The 17,118-nt window shown below is 39.6% G+C and overlaps 1 protein-coding gene across 5 annotated transcripts in view; it reads left to right on the top strand.

The window, feature by feature from the left end:
- Positions 1-17,118, top strand: part of LOC126849974 (semaphorin-1A) — a 217,935-nt gene that overhangs the window by 190,735 nt on the left and 10,082 nt on the right. For all 5 annotated transcript variants that reach the window (XM_050592474.1, XM_050592477.1, XM_050592476.1 and 2 more), the window contains 7 exons: positions 7,329-7,425; positions 9,609-10,018; positions 13,481-13,569; positions 15,213-15,354; positions 15,746-16,094; positions 16,187-16,800; positions 16,878-17,088. In XM_050592474.1, the coding sequence (XP_050448431.1) occupies positions 7,329-7,425; positions 9,609-10,018; positions 13,481-13,569; positions 15,213-15,354; positions 15,746-16,094; positions 16,187-16,800; positions 16,878-17,088 (1,912 nt within the window). The remainder of the gene's footprint in view (positions 1-7,328; positions 7,426-9,608; positions 10,019-13,480; positions 13,570-15,212; positions 15,355-15,745; positions 16,095-16,186; positions 16,801-16,877; positions 17,089-17,118) is intronic.

The raw sequence follows: 17,118 nt of genomic DNA, 5'->3' as shown, positions 1-17,118 counted from the left end.
TGCGCCAAGTCTATGCACGCGTATCGTCGATATATTTCAATTCCGACGAGAGTAATTTCTTATTGAAAAGATCGACGTGATTACGGTCGCGTGTTTAATTTAGAAGCTATTCCGATTGCTTTAGAGATTTGCTCTCTCTAATGCGCACCGCTGCAACGGATTGAATTCTCGCATTCTCTCTCCGCTGCATCCACACGCAGACGTCTTGATCTCGATGTCGCGTTATCGAGCATGTAATCCCCGTATGAGCGACCGTGATGTTATCGAAAGAATCTATCGATCCGATTCGATCGCGATAATCGGTGTCATGGAAGACATGCGTGTCGTTCGTCAGTGGCGTAGTAAGAATCTTTGCTCAAAATTTTCATTGAATAGAAATCGAAAAAACTTACTAAAATCAAAATAATTTTACAATATGTGTTATTACGATTCAAAGCATTTAAGATTATTATCCTAATATATATTTTTCTTATGTTAGAGGAAAGGAGATAGAGATCTCGCAGACCCTTAAAATCTTGTAGCATCCTAACTCTTGTTATAGCCGAGCCATAGCTGCGTCCCTGTCGTTCGTCACCGTATTCTTTTCTCCGTCCTCTTCGAGTTTACATCGCTAACGAGAGACACAATCGAGAGATACTTTCGCTTCTTTCGGTCCAAGACGTGTCGCGCGAATTCGTCATTATTCGCGGATCTCTGTCGGACCAGGAAATATTATCTCCCGCTTGTCTCATCCAATCGTTTGTTACACGGCTCTCGGAGAATTCGGAATCGAGAGGATACTTTTTCCTTCGTTAGTTTTTCCCGTACCGCGAATAATTATTTCCCAGATACTCGGCATCGCCAATCCAATGAATCTGAAGTTATCGATCTCGCGAGAAAAGTCGAAATTGTATTTCCGATTTCCTCTAGTTCGCGATTTTTTCAAAAATAAGTCGTCTATTTTTATACAGAGTATTATGAAAAACATGACTTGGGACATTTTCAATCGGCTGTATACTAGCTATTCATATCAGTTCTATTTTAACTGTCCCCTTCAGGCATGCCGAGATATTCAGGGAGTTAGAGTCGATCAAGTCCATAGTTTGTAAACTTCACTTTCAATATGAAATTATACCTAAGCGGATACATAATTACGAGTTATAATCTTGATCTACTTACCGAAGACTCCATACATTCATACTAATATCCTTCGTATTGGCGCCTCTATCTGGATTATTCGCTCGAAAAATCAGTTGTAGCCGATCTGAATTTTTTATTCGCTTATTTTTCAAGGCGCTGTCCCGCGTCCTCGTTTTTCCATCCAGCTTTTCTCTCTTGCGAGCTCTCGCGGGATTATCTTGCCCAAGAAGAAGCTACGTGTTGTCCCAACGAAATTGAAGTGCAGGCTTGGCTAACACGACGTAGACCGCGTGTAAAGGGACGTCCGCGTAGCGATCTGAGAATAGTAAGAGTTCCACAGGCTGGAGTTATTTTTCGCAAAGCTCGAGAGCTTGCCAGGGAGTCCCATCGCGCGTGTTTTCCACTGTAAATCGAGACGTCTCAAGCATACGTAAAAATCTAACTCTTAATTTAATAAAGGAGAAAATGTACATCCTTCTCGTGTTATTAAAACGAGATAAGACGGAAAATTTCATAATATTTATACGGCAAATTAAATTTCTTTTACACAATCTAGTGTGTGTTTTCCCTCTGAAATATTTGTAAACAAAAAGTATTTATTATCTATTTATCTGATTCGGTTTACTTAATTTATATCTTATTATTATCGATGGAAATGACGATAATATAGTGGTACTGCAAGTTACTTAAAAGTTAATTTAACTATAAATTTCTCAGTTGAAGCTGTTGGTAACGAGATCATCCTGTAAGTGGGGTCGTTACGGCAATCCGCGAATTAGAGCGAGACTCGCGCGATATTTAAAACTGTTATTAAATCTGATGTCTTTGGAAGTAAGATCTCTCATCCAATCTCGGATTTTCACGATGTTCTCTCTAGTTGATTCGTGTTCCGCCAATAGAGATGATCTAATCACGAATGTTATTATGCCTTAAAGCGCGACTTAAGTCGCTCTTTTTACCGGTCTCCAGTCGCAATAAAACATTGTAGAAACGCTTCGTTGGTAACTGGATTGATGGTCTCGTTCATTAGTCATAATTGAATCGCGTCTCGAAGGCCCGAGTACTTCCGCGAATACGTGTACGTCGAACGAGAAAACTGCAGAGAAACCGCTTTCCGGAGCGAAGGGGAGGAAGGAACGTTAAAAAATAAGGGCTCGCCCCGTTACCACGGCACCCCAGGCACGTGCGAAACTTTAATGACTCTCGATCGGCGACGCGATGTCAAAGGGGGGAGGAGGGGCTCATCGCCCCCTCCCCGTGTCCACTTGTGTGGCGTACCGCGCGAGATAACTCGTACTTCCGAGGGCGAGAAGAGTCGATGGCCGTGCCAATCGACGCAATCGCGATTGGCACGCCGCTGAGAGGTCGGAAATTAGGTCTCCCGTATCGTCGCGTGTGGCACGCGTGAGCGTGAGTGTGGCCGGAATGGCCACACGTGACAGGACACGATTCATACCGACTGCGTGTCAATAATGCGGTACGCTTCTTAATCGGAGTTTTGAGATTGAAATGTCATATTCCTGTTTTTAATCTCGCTATAGTCTAGTGTATTACAATGTCTCGACGGCGTTACTTTAATTTTTACATATTTATCGTCTACAATCATTTTTATTTACATTCTCTATTTTTATGTATATTTTTAAAATTAATATATTTTTTAGCTACACTTGTATATATATTATGGCAATTTTGATAAAATTATCTGTAATTTTATTATTATGTAGATTTTATAAAAGTTATCATATAAACTAATTTTTTTTATAAAAGCTGTCATATGAACTAAATAAATATTTCAATTTTAGAATTAGTAAACTTTAGCTAATTTATTAATATAGCCAATCAATCGATATATATATAATTACTGTTGATTTTATAAAAGCTTCAAATAAATGACATATATATTTAGTACAGAAAATCTTCTGATACAAGAGTATTGTTATAGCATGTAATCAATAAGCCGACGATCCTCGATTTTTTTCACCGCTGACGACAACGTCCATCCAAACGCAACTGCCAATCGCGAGTAAATCAAATTGCTTCGCATATCACCCATATCATATAATCGCGACACGCGTAAACCGTTTCGCGTCAGTCAGGTTAACTGACGGAAGATGCGCGGGCGTCCACCGTGATCGACGTCGACACGCAGGAGTGGCTCGATCTTAACACAGGGACGATCGTGCGTTTAATTGCCATTTCACGAGCCATTCCGTCTTTCTTGATAAGCAAGTCCGCCCACCAGTCACGGACATTCGCACGCCATCGTTTATCCTGTAAAATAGCCAATCCATCCCCTCTCTCTCTCTCTCTCTTTCTCTCTCTCTCTCTCTCTCTATTCTTCTCTTTCAGAACGTGCGATCAATGTAGCTTTCTCTCTCATACGGCCCTCTGCATTTTCCCTCTCCTCTGTTATACCTTCCTTGCCATCTAGTGCTCTCTCGCACGGGGAAAACGCTTTCCGGCAAAGTTCGATCTGCGAAGTTTGACGGGCGAGTCGTAACTTTGGACGCGTTCGATATTTTCGAATCGCAGCACTTCGCCGAGCGACCCCGGAGAAACTTATATATGTGATTTGTAGAGATGGGGCTCACTCCCGGAGGTGGGTGGTGGACCGGATAAATCGACTTGGGTCAATTTTGTAGCATTCGACGAACAATCGGAGCTCTCGGCGATTCTGATTGTATCTCTCGGCACGGTTCCTCACTGAAATATTGACTCCCGGTTATCGGTTCTGTAAAACGTTTTGTAAAAATTGTTATTAAATTCATGAGAGGTGAGATGGCGACCCACGGAATAATAGCCATTCCGTAATACTTGATGACAGATGAACGGTTGTTGTTTCTGCGATTGCAGGGCTTGTTTTACACACAAAATTGTCGTATATACGAGAAACAATTACGCTTGTATAGAATTAATATATTTTTATATTGATGGTAAAACAAAGTAGAAATGAATTATTATTTGTAAGACAAAGTACCATTTCGACACGGATGGATTCGGCCGTCAGTGTACGTATCCCCATGATACAAGTTTTTGTGCTCTGCCGGCAGCAGCGTGAAAGCCGATACATGTCCGCGGCTTGTATTTTGTATCGGCTTTCACGAATATCGGAGCGCCTCTCGTTGCTCGAAACTTGACGTTAACCGCAAATGGCTGGCAGATGCGAAGTTCCACTATTCGCCGGCAGAACAAAAGGAACGGAGAAAAGGACGATGGAAAGAGGACGAATTTCCTATGGGCTAATGGGGCTCGTATTGCGTATCCTTTCAATCCAAACTTCTCACTGATCGTTTCTCAAAGTATCGCGAACAACGTTTTCTAAAGAATCAGTTTCTATAGATATATCGCGATTTCTCCAAATGTACCAACAGATATTTAACATTTACAGTTTATAAAAATGTGCAGACTGTATTGCGTCTCGAATAAAATTTCATATATTTAATACGCATATTAATATACAAAGTGTACAGTCGATTCCATCGAGAATACAACTATTCGAGTTGCGAATGACTGATCTGATTTATTCCCTCGCAGCGAGAAAAATTGCACGGACGGAAATTGATTGTGATTACGATATAATAATACGGATTTTTGAACGGGGAAATCTAAAGTCAAATTTAATCGCCGACGTTTTAATAATACTTTGTCGGGGAGGCAGTCTTACCGAATCTCTTCTCGCCGATCAATTATCCGCTCGTGCATTTTTATAGGAACGTCGAACAAATCTGTCGCGATTCGTTCAAAATCTCGCTAATCTGCCTCGCGTCCGAATCGCCCTGGGATCTTCAACTTTGCGCGACGTGCGATTGGAATCGAATGGCTAATTTTAGGAAAGCGATAACCGAGTAAGCCCGGGAGTTGATGGGAGTTACGGGACACACTCGGTCCGTTTAATTTCGGAGGCAATCAGAGAAAGAGGATAGGGATAGTACGTTGCCTCTATTTAACTGTCCGTCGATCCATTGCACGTCCTCTCTCAGCTTCCTCTCGCTCCCTCCTGCTCTGTATACGTCATCCCCTTGCTTGGTCTCTCTATATCAGCTGGATGCCCATCCATCTGGTCTCTTTCTTTCTCTCTGTCCCTCTCTCTCTCTCTTGCCCGGTCAAGCAGCACGAATGAAACGCTCGGCAACATGACGTTAATTCGTTTCTACGGCAAGACGTATGATGCTTCTCGATAATGGCCTGCTTCAGTATTGCATCCGTTCATTGGTAGTGTTGCTGTTGTTGTTATTGCTCTGTGTATCTGACCTAAATTGCATGCACCGGATGAGAGAGCACGCTTTTAGTCATAAAAATTGATTGGCATTGATATGTCTCGATGATAATCGATCTTGAACGAAGAGAAGGCGATTTTAGAATACCGTATATCCGAGTAAATGTTTTTCATGCGAAGGAAACTATGTAATCGTGCGTATTATATAACAAATACGGCAAATATATAAACGATTAAAATATTACTACAAATATTTGTTGGATAACATTTAGAAAAATGATCAGTTTATTTTTTTTTTTTTATGTTATTACTTAGCAAATATTTGTCATTATATGATATCTGACGCTAGCTTGTGCTTGCGATATACACATACATCTTTGACTAGAATCACATAAATGAGGTATAGAGGGTGATTCAACGGTTGATATTGAGTGGCAGTTGAATATACAAAGCCCGGAATAATTATCATACGTATTTCAATAAATGAGATTCACATGTGTGGTCGTTTAATTGTATTTAAACGTAGCGTAATTAGCTAGATTATTTAAGCGTTTGTTGCAATGCTCTTTAAATTATATTGTAATTGAAATTTTATCCGAGCTAGCTGATGAACGATTTAAGCAAATATTACATTTTGCGTGAAATTTTATCACGCTTAAAATGCCAATTTTTTTTGTCAATTTTTGTGGAAAATCTTCACGAGTAACAGACACCTTCATAGTAATAAATAAAGTATCTTTTCACCCAAGTAAATATTTATTTCTTCATGGGTCGTTTAATCGTTGTAATGCACATTCCTTGCTTGTCTGTTACGATTGAATGCGCTAGATGTACCTCTACCTCTGGTCTGAATTACTGAATCGCCGGATGCACAACTTCAATCATTTACATTGAGTGACATCAGGATACGGGCTCGTCTGATAATTATACTTTTAATTAAACGGCCTGTTTCCGCATCGATAGCTCGATGACATTGGAATCTCGAGGTTGAAGAAAATTTCTTAATTGATATTTACGACGTAATTGTTGTGCTTGCGCATGAGGAAAATGGAAAATCGATGATGTGCATCTCTCGATGCTTAGAAAATTAGAGCACTTACAAAAGTTTTATTAATACTTTAACATATATATTTTTCATGAACGAGGACGAATTAAATGAATGTATAATAATTGTGATTTGTTTGTCATAAAATATTATTGTGTAACATGGGTCTCTTTTCTTGTATTGATCCACTAATAAAATATATTTTGTTTAATAAGTTGACGTTGCTCTCTCGCTATTGCATCGTCAGTGGGGATGCAGTTTATGTGTGTGATCCGTGAATTGCATGCACCAGATTCAAGATTGCTGCGATCGGCGCTGATTGCTCCGGAAATTTCTGCTTATTACATTCGGGACTTAGCGAGGCATCCAGTAATTTCGCTTTGCGAATGCTAAACGTAATCATTTCCTTGTTCGAAGTATTCGAACAGAGAAACGATTTTAGTTCTTAGAAGAAGAAAATTTAAAAACTTTAGACAAAAATTACGAAAATAGCAATTCTATTTACGATTGTTGCTAACGTTTTGTGCTCGAATCCAACAATATCGTTCTTAACATACCGATGGGAAGAAAAAACTCGTAAAACAGCACTGCCGAGCTGATCGCGAACGATGGCCAATGGATAATTAACGGATAATAGAGGGACTTTTTTTTTTCTTTTTATAAACCAGGCCATAAAGTTAAGGGAGATTGCTCACAGTTGATTCGCTAATGATCGATCGGGGCATTGTTCATCGGGCTTGCGGTCAAAAGAAAACTTATTACGCTTATTAAAGTCGGCCGACAGTTGCAGGGCGGAGAGGGGAAGGGAGGGTAGGAGGGGGGCGGGGGCTGTCGTCGGCTGTCACAAAAGAGCAACGTCGACGACTAATTAGATAGAATAAGGTAATTCCACTTTTCAAGATAGAACAAAAACTAATCCGAAACCCGTCCTCTGCTTTTCTTTTCCAGGTGCGGAGGATGTGTTCAGGTTTACGGGCAACGAGACGCACACAGATTACTTTCGGCTGGTGCTCAGGGACGGGAACTATCTCCTGGTCGGCGGAAGGTAAATAGAGGATTCATTTGGAGCGAGTGCTTTAATTAAAGGGCCGCTTCTTCTACTTCTTCTTATTCCTCTTTCCCTTGGTCCATCCTTGCTCCTGTTTCCTCTTCGCCCTCTCGCCTATCCATCTTCCGGGATATCGTTGTATCGCTGTCCGCTCAAGCGTGTGAGATCGACGGCAATCTCAAGATAGATCGAAACGTGTAATCCTCCTATATATTCCATGTAAACTCGTTTTATCGTGTAAATTGAATACTCTTCCTCGAGTATTTTTTTAATCCGGTGTTTTTTTTTTAATTCGTCTTCTCTCGTGATTAAAGTCGATTTGAAATTTAATTGACATATTTCTTATATGCGGAAAATAATGATTAAATTGTTTAATTGTTCGAAAAGTTAAAATTGTATTTTGATTAGATTATATACTGATTGTAAACGGTGTGTTATACTCTAAAATGTATGGGGCTTTGATAACAGGGATAGTGATTGTTACATTGTAGGAATTAATTGTAGGTATTGTTTCTTCTCCCCATAGAATGCCTCTCGTTCAACAATTACGAATTTCCGGTTTGACAACAATATTGTTAATCCTATTATGTACAAACTTTAAAATGTATTATTAACCGACGTCGTGTATTAATCTAAATTCTATTATACAATTTAAATTTTATTACACACTACATATATTACAGAAAAATCAACGTATATTAAAATAATATTAAAATAATATCTAAATATGCATTTAAATTTGTATAATATATGCACGTGTTGCAATTCGTACGTTCTATTTATTGAGAGATAATAATCAGTTTAGCTCAATATACCTAAGCAAATCATTGTATAGCATTGTGTACATTCGGTAATGAGATAATTAATCATGTCAAATATAACAATAGGCATCATATTAACGCGACTGTTGGACCATATTCAATTGATCATCGACAACCGATTAAACCTCTCAAACCTTTACCGTTTGCAATAACACGAAATATAAATATTTCCTGATACAATTTTGTATAAAATTTCCTTACAAAATTTCGCATAAAAATAATTCGTAATTAAGTCCGTTAAGGGGACAATCATATAATCGTATCAAGATCTAGCCGATATAATGTAAAATAATTACAGATACAAATCGCGCGATTTTAAATGTATGTGTATAAATGTGGCCTTTCTGATTCGTCATTAGGGGATGTATTCAGATTTGATTGTACCCCCGTACCGATCGATTAACGCGCTTTCTTCCTCTTCTTTCTCTCTCTCGAATTCTCGGGTATGCAGGATAAATCTATTCATGTCTCGTGTACGCTGAATGCGCGCTGTTCCAACGCTGAAATCAGTCGGCGACGATAATCAGGTCGTACACGGATTAAACGCATTGTGCGTGAATGAACTCTCTCCGATATATATCTCGTTCGTTATTGATCGGATTACGCTAACAGGATCGGCCGATTTGCCAACGTCTCGTGTACACGCTGTATCGATATGAAAATTTGTTTCTTGCTCGTTATACATGACACGGGATTATAATCACGGGATGTTTCGAATGATTATTCCGCGGTCGGCAAAAGCCGCGATCTCTCGTGCAATAGCTAGCGCAGAGATGTTCTTCCCCTTTAAAATGCTTTTAAGCATACGGCAGGCTGCTTAACGAAGAACAGTTAACGATCGACGGCCGAAACTTCAAGCGCCGCTTTCTCAGCTAAATCCCAGCTAACCAGAAGATCTTGCTCCTGTGTTCATGTCTACTTTAAGCATCTGATTTTGCTTAAAGAAAACTCTTTTCTCCATCTACTGTACCAAAAATCTTTGCCTCTCTGATGGTTGTTATAATAATGCGAAAAACATTAATAACATCATTAATTATTATATATAATTTAAACTTTAAAATTTTTCTATACATTTTTGTACATTTTTAAGGGTGATCCGATAAAAGTATAGGCGTTCATTATGCACACGTTTCACACTTTATTCTTTTTCTGAGATTTTCATAAATTATATACATAATAGTTTTAAATGAGTAGTTTAAAAAAAAAACATTTTCTTTTGTACAAGAATTTTTTTTTTAGAAGAAAATGTTACTTTTATTATAGAAGGATACTTCATCTTCAATCATCTAAAACATATCCCATTGTTTTCACAAAAAATTTCTATTATTTAATCGAAAATTGCGCACAATTTTGTTTCAGAAATCTCGTACATAATCTCAGTTTGACCGATTTGACGGAGCAGCAGAGGCTGACCTGGTACTCGACGGAGAACGACGTGAAAATGTGCGTCGTCAAGGGTACGCCCGAGGAAAACTGCCAGAATTACATTCGCATCTTGGTGAAGACCGGATCGAACAATTTGTTCGTGTGCGCCACCAACGCCTTCAAGCCAATGTGCCGTGATTACACGGTGCACGCGGGCAACTACACGATGATGAAAGAGAAGGGCGGTCAGGCGAGGTGCCCGTACGACCCGCAGCATAACAGCACCTTCGTCTACGTTGACGGTGAACTCTACACTGGCACGGTCGCCGATTTTGCGGGCATGGACCCGATCATCTATAGAGAACCGCTGCAAACCGAGCAGTACGATTCGATGAGTCTAAACGGTGAGTGAGAGAGCTAATTCAATCGTCAATTCTCGTTGGCCATGATTGATGATGCTTAATGATCGCGTACCGCTGATTTACATTGAAAGTCGGTGGTTAACTCTGATCGCAACTCTGGATATCAATTTTCATTTTCCCAGCGCGCTTTTGCCATTAATTCGACATAGCGACAAGTGCGGTTCGTGAAGTCGATAGTTAATGATCGCAACTCTAGATATTAATTTTCATCGGAGCAAACTGTAGGGGTAGATTGTCATTAATACGGTAACATAAACTATATAAAATGTATAGAATAATATATTGCTTAAAGACAGAACAATTTCTGACGTTATTCTACAAAACTAAGATTTACTCGGAAAAAGTGTTTATAGGACAAAATCTTTATTTTAGAAGCAAATTTTAGTTCAAATTATTTTATTTATTTATTACATTTTCTTTTGTCACATTCTTAAAAATAGCGAGTATCAAGGACAAAATGGCTTTATATAACGATAATCATAAAAATAGATCAGGATTAAACTAGGCTAATTGAGCATTCTGAACGCGATAAATGGCTTACAATCAGAGATGCGATAATTTGTATAATAATTTAATTATTATTTTCCAATTTTAAAAATTACAGCGACAGATCTGTTATATTTGTATTATCTAAAAGTTTACGTTTCTATATCGGCATTCAATTGCAGTTCTGTGCGAACTTCGCATTTCTTAACAATGAGACAACAGTTGCTTTTATCGAAAGTATCTGTGTAAGTTTATAGAAAAAAGTTATCGAGATTTATACTATATACATATATTCAAGATTTAATTTAATAAAAAGTTTAGAATAGAGCTGGATTAGCCTCAATATTACATAAAAGTAATTAATGGGTTGGAAAGAATTTCCTATACGAAAAAGAAAGATTCCTGAATAAAGCAAATAAAACTACGCAAAATTTTTCTTCAATATACATAACTCACATTTCACAATATCTGCGAAATTGTCATCAAGGCGACTATTATATCTCATTATCGTTCTCACATGCAGCTTTAATCACGTCGTTTTATCGCGCTCGCCAACTTCTGGAATTATCGTATTAATATTCCAGCATAATTGTTATCCATTATCGACCTCGTTACACCGCTGTCACAAACCTCGTGATACCTCTCAGCCGGAAGGTAAACGCGTATCTGAATGTTTGAGAGTGACGCGGCGGCTCCCCCGCATAATACAAATCCGTGTCCATTAAAGTTCAACTGCGAGTTCGATTCAATATTTACACGCCAAGTTTCGGCTTCCGGTGCGCGCTCCGGGTTGACTTTGAAAATCCGACATGTGCTTCGAGAAATTATTCAGAAATATCATGCTGATCGAATCGCGACCGAGAGCGATCCTTTCCCCCTTTCTTTCAGTGATATCTCTAATCTACACGGTGTAATTCCGAGATTAACTGCAGGTATATGTAATTCCCTAAGCTCTCTCTCTCTCTCTCTTTCTTTCCTCCAAGATTATTTCATAGATATTCCGAGGTCATGTAACGAAGTCTTGCTATGTCCATCAATTCAAACTTTGAGATTTTAATACGCTTCCCTTAATACGAACACTGTGAGAGAAGCATAATTTTTTTTAATCGATAAAATGCCATCAGTTGCTTCTCTGAATAGAATGACATAATTTTAAGATTTATGCGTGCATTTGTATATTTTTAAATTTAGTATATTATATCATACATTTTTCTCTTTCTTTTTACTAAAACACGATTTTAATTAACGTTATAAACATAACAGATTTTTATTGTGCTTTCTAAAAAATTGCACTAATACAGGATATGATATATACGGTGATTCTTGCATCTTTGTTCATCAAGACATCAAAGTTCATATATTCGCGCGCGTGTACAGGAATCTCCCCTCTCCCCTCTTCTCTTTCCTTCCTTTGTGGATTTAATAAATTAAAAACTGGTTTTCTCAACGTTATATACCACAGTGTATTATATGAAACTTCAAAGTACCGTCTTCTCGTCGTGGCGTTAAAATTGATACGTCACTTTGCTCGAGGCGGAGACGGCAGGGACCTCCGGGATCCGCTAGGGTATTTTAATTGAACGGTATACGAGAGCGCTAATCAAGTTTCTCCACCCGTTGGACAATATTGATTTTCTCTTCGTCCGTCGAAAATTCAATTCTATCCCGTCGCGCTTGCCCTATCCACCCCGTCGTCTCTGACAAATCGCGAATCGAAAATCTCCGGACGATTGGCTCCAGATGAGACTGACGCGCGTGACACCTAGAAAAGCATTTTCCTAATCGGTCGCAGAGGAAAGGTGAAACCGGGAAAGCGAGGGTGGCGTTTCCTTTTTCGAGAAGGTCCCTACCGTGAATTTTCTGCCGGCACTTTGTCTCGGTGGTGGTGCAGTTAAATGCGACATGGGTCGCAAGGCGGGAAGGAAGGAAGCAAGGAAGGAAGGAAACGAACCGGCGGCGACAGATAGAAAGAGAAAGAAAGAGAGAAAGAGAGAGAGAGAGGGAGAGCTGGAGGAGAACTCTCGCCAAGGGGTTGGGTAAAACGAGGAGAATTTATGGGGCGGAGAGCGACGGGTCGTTCGGATATACCTACGTGGCACGGCGAGATTAATATTACTTTATGAATCCTAAGAAGCTTATGAAAATCCTGTCAAGTTAATAAATCGATAAAAGTTTTCCCACTTTATCGGGCGGCCGACCGAGACGGCGGAACCGCGACGTAACGGCGGCGGCGGCGGCGGCAACGCTTTACCGGACGGCGGCGTTGAAATAACCGGGAGAGAAAATAAAAGGGCCCTTTATATACGCGTAACCGGCTTATATTGACGGTGGAAGTTGCCCGGAGAACGCGTGTACTGAGTGTCGCGTATGCCCCGTTAACGACGAGGAAACGTCTCGTTGTTACTTAAACTTTCGCGTCCCAGTCATAAACTCTTCTCCGAGTGTATTTTCATTTACTCTTGCGCCTTGCGTTCATTATTTTACCGCTGAAGCGATCAGCATACATACATGTCGTACATAATCCTCGAACATTAATAACGGCCTACATGTCATTTGTCAACGTGAAATGTCTTGATGCGTTTAACTCGTAATTACGTTCAATTAATTATCGCGATTATGTCGAAATTAATTGTATAATCATGGTAAGCATTTGTTAACGTAAATAACCGTACCAACGTCGTCATTAACTTCTCTCGAGCCACTCGAATGTGTGAGAATTAATGTTCACCGCAATCTCGAGTAGAAATGGGAGTTTTTAAATAAATCGCGTCGAGATTCGCCCCCTTATTTCCAGGATATTGTATGAACGTTGTCTGCTTTATTACACACCATCGATTGCGTTCCAGTAGGTGGTTATTACGCTCATTTATTTATAAAGGGAATTTATGAGGCCATTTACTATCGCCGCACGCAGTAGCAATAGTAGTTAGTAATAATGGCTACATATTCTAATTGCAGCACCAAACTTTGTGAGCTCCATGTCCCAAGGAGATTTCGTCTACTTCTTCTTTAGAGAGACTGCTGTAGAATATATCAATTGCGGCAAGGTAAGAAATCGTCGTCGGTGATTAATAATCGCATGTATCTACTTTGTAAAAATATACAATTTATATATTTGCAAAAATGTTTAAAATAATCGTAATTTCAGTGTTATTTTATACATTTTTAAAAATATCAGGAAAAGTATGCGTTTCATAACAAGAAGTACCGAAACAAAAGATGTGGAAAATTAAAATATCTTTTAAATGAGATCAAAATGATTGTAGTACGTTCCATTAGGTTTTGAGATAAACAATTTCAAATGTACAAAAAAATATTTTTTCGGTAAAGCTTTTTAAAAAGCTGGTTATTTTAAAATAGGACGAACTACAATGATTTTGATCTCATTTGAAAGATAATTTAATTCTCTACAACTTTTGTTTCGGTACTTTTTGTTAAAAAAAAAAAAAATATAATTTTTCTGATATTTGTAAAAATGTATAAAATAATTATGATTTCAGAGGTTTTTGAGCGCTAACTTTTTATTTTTAACTCATGTTTATAGGAAACTTTTTTTTCCAGAATTAAATTTTCTATAAAATTTCAAAGTCTGACCGAAACGTTTGGGTCTCTATCCTATATATCTTTCACGATGATCGAAATTTGAATGATAAAAGCTCGTTCGTGACTATAAAAGTTCCGTCGCGATATTTTGCTTGCCGAATTAGCGTACGGTCAACGGATAACAATGGGGTAAAAGAATCTCATCGCACGGATAAGATTAACTTTCGCGTCGGAGTCGGATATAATACGCACCAAAGTTTCGGGAAAGTTTGTAGCCGTTCTGTTATTCTCCCTCGGTCGATTTTTAACGTCCGAGTAAGACGATTACGCTTCTTTTGCCAGTCGTTTCGCATTGAAAATCGGCTTTTAGAGGCGCGTCATTTCCTCTTTTACACACACACACACACACATAGCACGCCTCTTCTTACGGGCACGCCGCGCCCGCAGCGGAAAGTTGTGGGCGTCGGACTCATCGTAGTTTAAGTCAGGCTCGACTTATTGTCAAAGGTTGCGCGCGCGGAACCGAGCTCTCCGTGCTCTCTGATAATGACGCATAATTTTATATGACGAGTGAAAGATAAATCCGAGCGGATCTGAAATGGGAGAAAAAGTTGAAACGTAGTATTATAAGTGAAGATTGCGACTCCTTTCTCCGGCGGCGAATATCCCGAGAAATTATCTATTATTCGGAGAACACAAGTTTATAATCTCGGCGATACCGAGATCTTTGACATCGCGGACATTCGCGCGTTTTATTTTTCTCTCTCTTTTATTTTATATTCGTGTACGCACTCCTCGCGAAATATATCTTTTATTTTAATTATGGATACATGATAAATTCTCTTCTATTCTTTATCCTTCTTACGTGACCCAAGTTACATCTCGCGAATTATATTATCTCGACAATTTCGGAGGGTTTAATATTTTGTTTGTTTCGCAACCTTTCATGCAGTCTTTACGAGACGCTTTGTGCTGTCGGGAACGTACGTGTCACTTTAATAACGCGCAAAAAAAACTAAAAATTAGATTACCTCGTTCGTCCGTTCTTCTTCCTCTTACGACACATTCTTTTTTTTTTGGAAATAAAATTTCCTTATTTCACACTTTTCACAGTGAAATTTACGAGCGACAATTTTCACATTTGCAGGCCGTGTACTCTCGCGTAGCGCGAGTCTGTAAATATGACCGGGGTGGACCGCATCGTTTCCGTAACAGGTGGACGTCCTTCCTGAAGTCGCGTCTCAATTGCTCCGTTACCGGAGACTTTCCATTTTACTTTAACGAGATACGTAAGTAGACGGATATTTGTTCACACAATAAATCTCATGTAAGCTCTTTAATCTATCATTCTATCCGAGTATAATAAGACCTTATTCATTCCTCTAAATTTTGCCATATGATCGATAAAAAAATTAATTTTTTATGTATATTTATGCACCATAATATTAATAACTGTAATTTTTGCAGTTAAATATTTGATCCACTTATTTTGTAGATAAACTTATTTTGTAGAAATTTTTTCATAGATTATAATTTAATGCTCACATTGACTTTTATATATTTAAGTATGAGAATTCTTTAATTATTTGAGAAATCTACAACATGCTTGATTTGATAGAAATGTTGTATCAATGAGGATATGTTCTTTTCTAAGTAATTTGAAGACTATCTCGATTACAGAATCAACGACCGAGTTAATATCGGGCCAGTACGGTGGCACATCGGCGCAACTCATCTACGGCACCTTTACAACGCCGGTGAACAGCATAAGCGGTTCGGCGGTGTGCGCCTTCTCGTTGCAGGATATCACCGACACTTTCGCCGGTAATTTCAAGGAACAGAGCGCCATGAATTCCAATTGGCTGCCGGTGCAGGACACAAAAGTGCCAGATCCGAGACCCGGACAGTGCACCAATGACTCGCGCACGTTGCCGGATCTGACGCTCAACTTCATCAACACGCACTCGCTGATGGACGAATCGGTGCCAAGCTTTTTCGGCCAGCCGATCGTTATACGTACTAGTTTCCAGTAAGTGAAAATCACTCGAAATCGAAAATTCGGTTATTCAATCGTGTGAATGATACGAATTGTATTGCTAACATGTTACTATCCGATCTTAGTTACAGATTCACCCAGATTGCTGTGGATCCTCAAGTAAAGACTCCGGGCGGTAAAACTTATGACGTTCTCTTTATTGGCACAGACAATGGCAAGGTGATCAAAGCGGTGAATGCCGAATCTGCCGATTCTCATCAGAAAGTCAGTCCGGTAGTGATCGAGGAGATACAAGCTTTCCCGCAAACAGTGCCGGTTCGCGGCATCAAGGTGGTCCGAGCCTCGCAGGCAGGCGACGGCCTCGAGGATGGTCGATTGGTCGTCATCGCTGACAGTCAAGTGCAGGCGCTAAGACTCCATCGATGCTACAGTGACAGAATATTGTCCTGCGGTGAATGCGTCGCCCTGCAAGATCCGTATTGCGCCTGGGATAAGGTGGAAGGCAAGTGCAGAGCGTTGGTTGGCCCAGCATCGACGGATGCCAGCAGGTTTTTGCAGAGTGTCGCGACGGGGACACACACATCCTGCCCGCCAGGCAAGAGTTTGAACAAGGATGCCGGAAGCGTCGGCGCTATATCCGCCAATAATAATAAGTTTCCGCAAAACTCGATATCGAATAAAGACAATCCGGGTGGCGAAATTATCAATATTACGCAGGAAGAGGACCAGGACAACTCAGGTACTTTTGGTTCACGGGTCGTGTGAATTCGTTTATATTTTCTGCATTAATTTGAATTAATATTTTCTTATTTGCAGGTCCGGAAGTATCCGCAGCTGACACACCTCCTCCACAATACTCTGTGGAAACTTTAGTGATGGCCGTGGTGGCCGGTGCATTGGCCGCATTGTTCGTTGGCTTTGTGGCCGGTTATTTGTGTGGCAGAAAGTGTAGGAAAGACGAGGATGATAATTTACCCTATCCAGATACGGAGTATGAGTACTTCGAGCAACGACAAAATGTGAATAGGTAAGATATTTATTTCGATGTTAAAGGAAC

The sequence above is a fragment of the Cataglyphis hispanica genome, chromosome 5, assembly GCF_021464435.1.
Source record: "Cataglyphis hispanica isolate Lineage 1 chromosome 5, ULB_Chis1_1.0, whole genome shotgun sequence".
Taxonomy (NCBI): domain Eukaryota; kingdom Metazoa; phylum Arthropoda; class Insecta; order Hymenoptera; family Formicidae; genus Cataglyphis; species Cataglyphis hispanica.
The sequence above is the reverse complement of the archived record's forward strand: the minus strand, read 5'-3'. Positions and strand labels throughout refer to the sequence as shown.